The 5,261-nt window shown below is 41.1% G+C and overlaps 1 protein-coding gene across 1 annotated transcript in view; it reads right to left on the bottom strand.

The window, feature by feature from the left end:
* QARS1 (glutaminyl-tRNA synthetase 1) overlaps positions 1 to 4,009 on the bottom strand; it is a 41,841-nt gene extending 37,832 nt beyond the window's left edge. Inside the window, exon 1 of the mRNA XM_075183565.1 lies at positions 3,861 to 4,009. Within this exon, the coding sequence (XP_075039666.1) occupies positions 3,861 to 3,974 (114 nt within the window). The 5' untranslated portion in view covers positions 3,975 to 4,009. The remainder of the gene's footprint in view (positions 1 to 3,860) is intronic.
* Positions 4,010 to 5,261: the final 1,252 nt, after the last annotated feature.

The following is a 5,261-nucleotide window of genomic DNA, read 5'->3' as shown; positions in this document are numbered from 1 at the left end:
TAAAAAATAAACATGAAAGCCCAAGGTATCTATGGGTATCAAATCGAGGCTCGAACTTCCTTCCCACCATCCCCCACACTGATTGAACCGCAAACCGAAAAAGGCATGTGAAGCGTGTGAAACGCAGATCTTATAATATAAATTAAAACATTGATGTAACACACAAAAAACTTATACAATACACCCAGCCCACACACGACTCTTCTCAATGGGCCACAAAGATGTTGGCATAGCTAGGGGCAAACCTAGTGCCCATAGTTGTGAGGATACATTGAAGGAAGTAGGTAACTTGAAACCTGAAATAGTTGTGGGACAAAATAAACAGAATTACTTCTGAAATGAATTCTCTAAGGCCCTCTGTATAAGTGGTCTTAACTAATCCAGCACTGATAGCTTCCATGCCTAGATCATGTCTGATAACAGTATATAATGATTTCACATTTGCTGTTACTAGGATATAATTGGAGCTCCAGACAATCTCAGAAGACTTTCAAAAACGGATTAGTATCCTTCAAATATGATCTTGTTGTTTGTGCTATTGGTTGTAGATGATAGTCTATCACTTCTGAAAGATTAATAGTGACAGATCCAGTGTCCGAAATTATCGGTCTACTGGGGGGATTCTGTTTATCCTTGTGGATCTTAGGTAACACGTATAATCACAGGTATTCTTGGATATGGTATAATGATATACTTCGCTGTATTCCTATCAAAGACACCCTTATTTTCATATGTGTCTACTAGATCATCTTAATACAATGATTGCTTATATTGCAGTGAATAGGCTCTCTTACATGGATAGCAGGGCGCCAATTAATTAAATGAATAACACATTTAACTATGTCTTACGGATCTATGCTGTATTGTGATCCAACTTTGATATTGAATAATTTAATACAGTAATAGCACATGAATGTTCTAATTCTTTTTTAATATATAAATTGAGGACATGAGACTCCCAGCGTACAAATCCACACGCATTTCACTGCAAGACACTTGTCAAGGCAAAGCGATTGCCAGTAGAGCGGGAAATTTAGACTTGTTCCAGCCAATCCTCAAACATCTTGGTAGTCACACCAAAAAGAATGGTGTGCCTACCTTTATGTTAACGGTCTCTTCTCAGTCTTTAGTTCATTTTGATGTATTTAATACATATTAGTGTAATATATTGTGTTTGAGGTTGGTAAAAAACGATATTTTAAAAAAAATAATTCTATATCTGTTGATATGAAAATAAAGATAAATGATATGAATGTGTACTTATTAGATTTTCAACTATATATTAATTCTTTAAACAAGTTTTTGTGTAGCACTAATAATGATAAAAAGAATACAATGACCCAACCGTGTCTCAAGACTACAGACCTATTGCTCTTCTCAATTCGGACATAAAAATATATGCCAAATTAATAGCTAATAGACTTAACCCCCTTACACCAACCCTTGTACACCCCGACCAAGTCGGATTTTTCTTGAGCAGACAGGCATCTGACAATACCCGCAGAATAATCAACATTATTGAGCAGGCCAATAAACACAGTTCTGGATTAGTGTTACTGTCATTAAACTACGAAAAGGCCTTTGACAGACTCTAGTGGGAATACATGCACCAGGTCTTGATCCAGTTTGGGTTTGATCACGAGATCCTGGCATCCATCCTTGCCTTATACAATGAACCCTCAGCTGGTGATCCAGCAATGGCTTCACCTCTGACAGACTTCCAATCATGAATGGCACTAGGCAGGGGGGTCCCCTGTCACCTCTTATTTTTGTACTCGCCATTGAAACTTTAGCTGAACAGATTAGACTAAACATGCAGTTTACTGGTGTCGAGGCAGTCAAAACCAAACATAAATTGAGTCTTTTTGCAGACGATATTTTGTTGTTTGTGACCTGCCCAGAGTCCTCGTTACCAATCCTCCATGACACGTTATCTTCTTACGCTGCCGCCTCATATTACAAGTTAAATACCACCAAAACAGAAGCTTTACCTATTAATGGAATAAATGCAGTTTTAAACGCAGTAAAAGGGACCCCACTCCTATGCAAGCTGTGTTAGTACAAGGCCCCTGTTATAAAGGGCAGCAGTCACCTACACATGCTGGAGACAGCTATTCAGCATTAGATCATTAGGAGTGATCATTGAGGAATAAAGTACCTCATGTCACAACAAGCTCACTAGTTCCTAGTGAAATTACATAAATAATTCTTTATTTATATAGCGCATTTCTCCCAGCAGGACTCAAAGCTCATTAAATCGTTGCAGTGGGTGAGGCAGCCATCTTGGACGCACTCAGTTGCTCTTCAATGGAACCATTCACAACAGACCCTGCCCCATTGGAGCTTACACTTTAAATCCCCTACTACACACAGGTCCATTTTTTTGCATGAGACATTTAACCTACCAGTAAATTTTTTGGACTGCATGTGAGGTAACTGAAGTACCTGGAGGAAACCCACACAAACATGGGAAACCATGCAAACTCCACTTTTTGAATCCCTGGTTAGATTCAAAAGGCACTGAGGCAGCAAAGCTAACCACTGTGCCACCCATGCTCCAATAACTATCGGAACAACTGCAAACAGATCATTAAAATACTTCCCAAATGTCTCGGATTGGGTGGGTCAGTCCCGATTTGAAGGGATTGCCCAGACAGTCAGCACCTTTGTCTCAACTGCTGATAATATTAGGAGGTATGTTCCACTCACCAGTCTGAGTGGGTGCTGCACGCAACAGTTCAATGGTCTATTTAAATGATGGGAGTGGGGTCAGCCTAACACTTCCTTAGTGCCAGGCAAACCCCCAGGAGACATGGATCATCCCCATGATGAGGAGACCACACAGGCTGTCTCGGGAGCAGGGGCAGGTTGGGCAAGTGGGCATCTGCCCCCTGGGCCAGACCCATTGTGAGCTACCCTGGGTGGGTCATCTGCATTTTTTCTTCTTTTAAAATGTTCCTCATAGGCTGCCGAGTCAAGTCTTGCCCTCCCCCAAGCTAAAGTGTGCCAGCCCTCTCCTGCCCGAATCAATGTCAGATATGCCTAAATTATTACCTACCCCCTGACCAACATTGTTGTGTGACAGGATCATTTAGCTTATGAGTCACTTTTACCTTTGCAGCCTGGCTGGGCCGAAATGCAAAATGTAGACTTAGCCTCATGTGTCAAACTCCCATTGTCCCATAGATTGTAAGCTTGCGAGCAGGGCCTTCTCACCTCTTTGTCTATTTCACCCAGTTTGTCTATTAGTTTACTAAGTTTGTCCCCAATTGTAAAGTGCTACGGAATATGTTGCCGCTATATAAATAAATGACGATGACGATGAAATTAGCACTGAACTGTAATATTGGAACAAATCATCAATATCACAGCCGCCTTTAGCGTATGTACGATAGAGGTGTGGAAACCAAGCACAATGGGTCAATTTGAGAAAAAGATAAAACAATATTGCTGTGTTTTAACAAAACTACATCATGTATTTATGGGGCAGACATGTCTCAATGCTTCTGATTCTGCTGCTGTCCCACTCATACAATTGCAATGACCTGGTCTGGCTGATAATATATATTTTGAATTATTATTATTATTATAACAATAATAATAATAATAATAATAATAATACTAATAATAAATAATAATACTAATAATAATAAAAAATAATCAGACTTTCACAAGGAATTCAGAGGATGGTTGCAGACTACCACAGCCAGGCAGGAAGGTATAGGGTTACTTGGCTGCCCCCTGTGTGGGGCAACTTACATACAAGGAAAGAGGAAGCCCCTCAGTCCCCAGAGGTGATGGCGGCCGGTTAGTACCGTCCAGGAGCCCCCTAGAGGGCCCCTGAGGCTGTGACACCGTACCTGGAGCACCGCCTCCCGCAGCACCGAGCTCAGCGCCTCGTTCTTCAGCGTCTCCCTCGCCTTCTGCTCGCTTAGCCCGATGGCCGTGAAGAGAGAGACCGAATCCTCCGCCATCTTGCAACCGGGAGAAAGAGAAAGGGCAAAGCCCACCAATCACAACTGGGCGTAGCACGCACCCTCCACCACCAGCCAATCGGATCGAATGGTATCGAAAAGCTGCAACCAATAGCGACACGAGGGGGCTGGAGCTTAACCAATCGTGTGAAAGAGAATATGATAAGGGAGGCGGGCTCTGAATTACGTCACTCTGTCAGTAGTAAAGTGCTCTGCTGGGAACACGTGGGTGATGTCTGCTCCCTGCTGCTGGCATGGGTGCCAGCTGGGTGATGGACATGGCATATTTTCCATCTGACCCAATCTTCCAGCTATAGTATCAGGTTTTAAAGGTCTCTTAGACGTTATTGTCCATGGAAATATCCATGTTTTGCAATACTGACCAGCTGCACAATATATGTCCTTTATTTCTGCATATTAATTGCAATTCTGAGCATATATTCTTAGTCTCTGGAATTAATATGTTAATGTTTATTTAATAAGAGTGTCAAAAATGCAGAAAATATTGAATTCAGAAGGTGGCATGATGGGGATTGGAGTGCACCAACCTCCACCAAGTGAATTAGGTTTTGTTTGGGTGCATTGGCTAAGCAGCAATGTGTCCATAGAAAGTATTTTAAAAATAATGCAAGTATAATATAGTATCATCATCACCATTTATTTATATAGCGCCACTAATTCCGCAATGCTGTACAGAGAACTCATTCACATCAGTCCCTGCCCCATTGGAGCTTACAGTCTAAATTCCCTAATATAGACACACACTCCTCACACACAGACAGACAGATACTAGGATAAATTTTTGATAGCAGCCAATTAACCTACCAGTATGTTTTTGGAGTGTGGGAGAAAACCGGAGCACCCGGAGGAAACCCACGCAAACACGGGGAGAACATACAAACTCCACACAGATAGTATACAGTATACATAGCTGCCGTCTATCACCGATGTCTAGGAACAGTTTTAGAGATTTGTCCCTCATAATTTATATATATCTAAGCACTTGACAGACTTCTATAGAGCAGCTGAGCACCATAATGTGGTTGAAAATGACTTCAGTTGTTAGCAATTGTATAATATGTTATGTAAACATTATTTATTGAGAATATTATCACTAGGATAGTCATAGTTGGCAGCATTTTAAAATATTTTTTATAAGGACGCTGCTTCTGAGTAAGGACATATACGCTTATCATGAATGTTACGGTCTAGATTAGCGATAGGCAACCTGATACATTTCAAGGGCCGTACTTTATTTTTAATCTCAATAATAAGGTAAAACAATAC

The sequence above is a fragment of the Mixophyes fleayi genome, chromosome 8 (genome assembly GCF_038048845.1).
Source record: "Mixophyes fleayi isolate aMixFle1 chromosome 8, aMixFle1.hap1, whole genome shotgun sequence".
NCBI classification, from domain to species: Eukaryota; Metazoa; Chordata; class Amphibia; order Anura; family Limnodynastidae; genus Mixophyes; species Mixophyes fleayi.
Note: the sequence above shows the minus strand (reverse complement) of the source record. Positions and strands in the feature narration are given on the sequence as shown.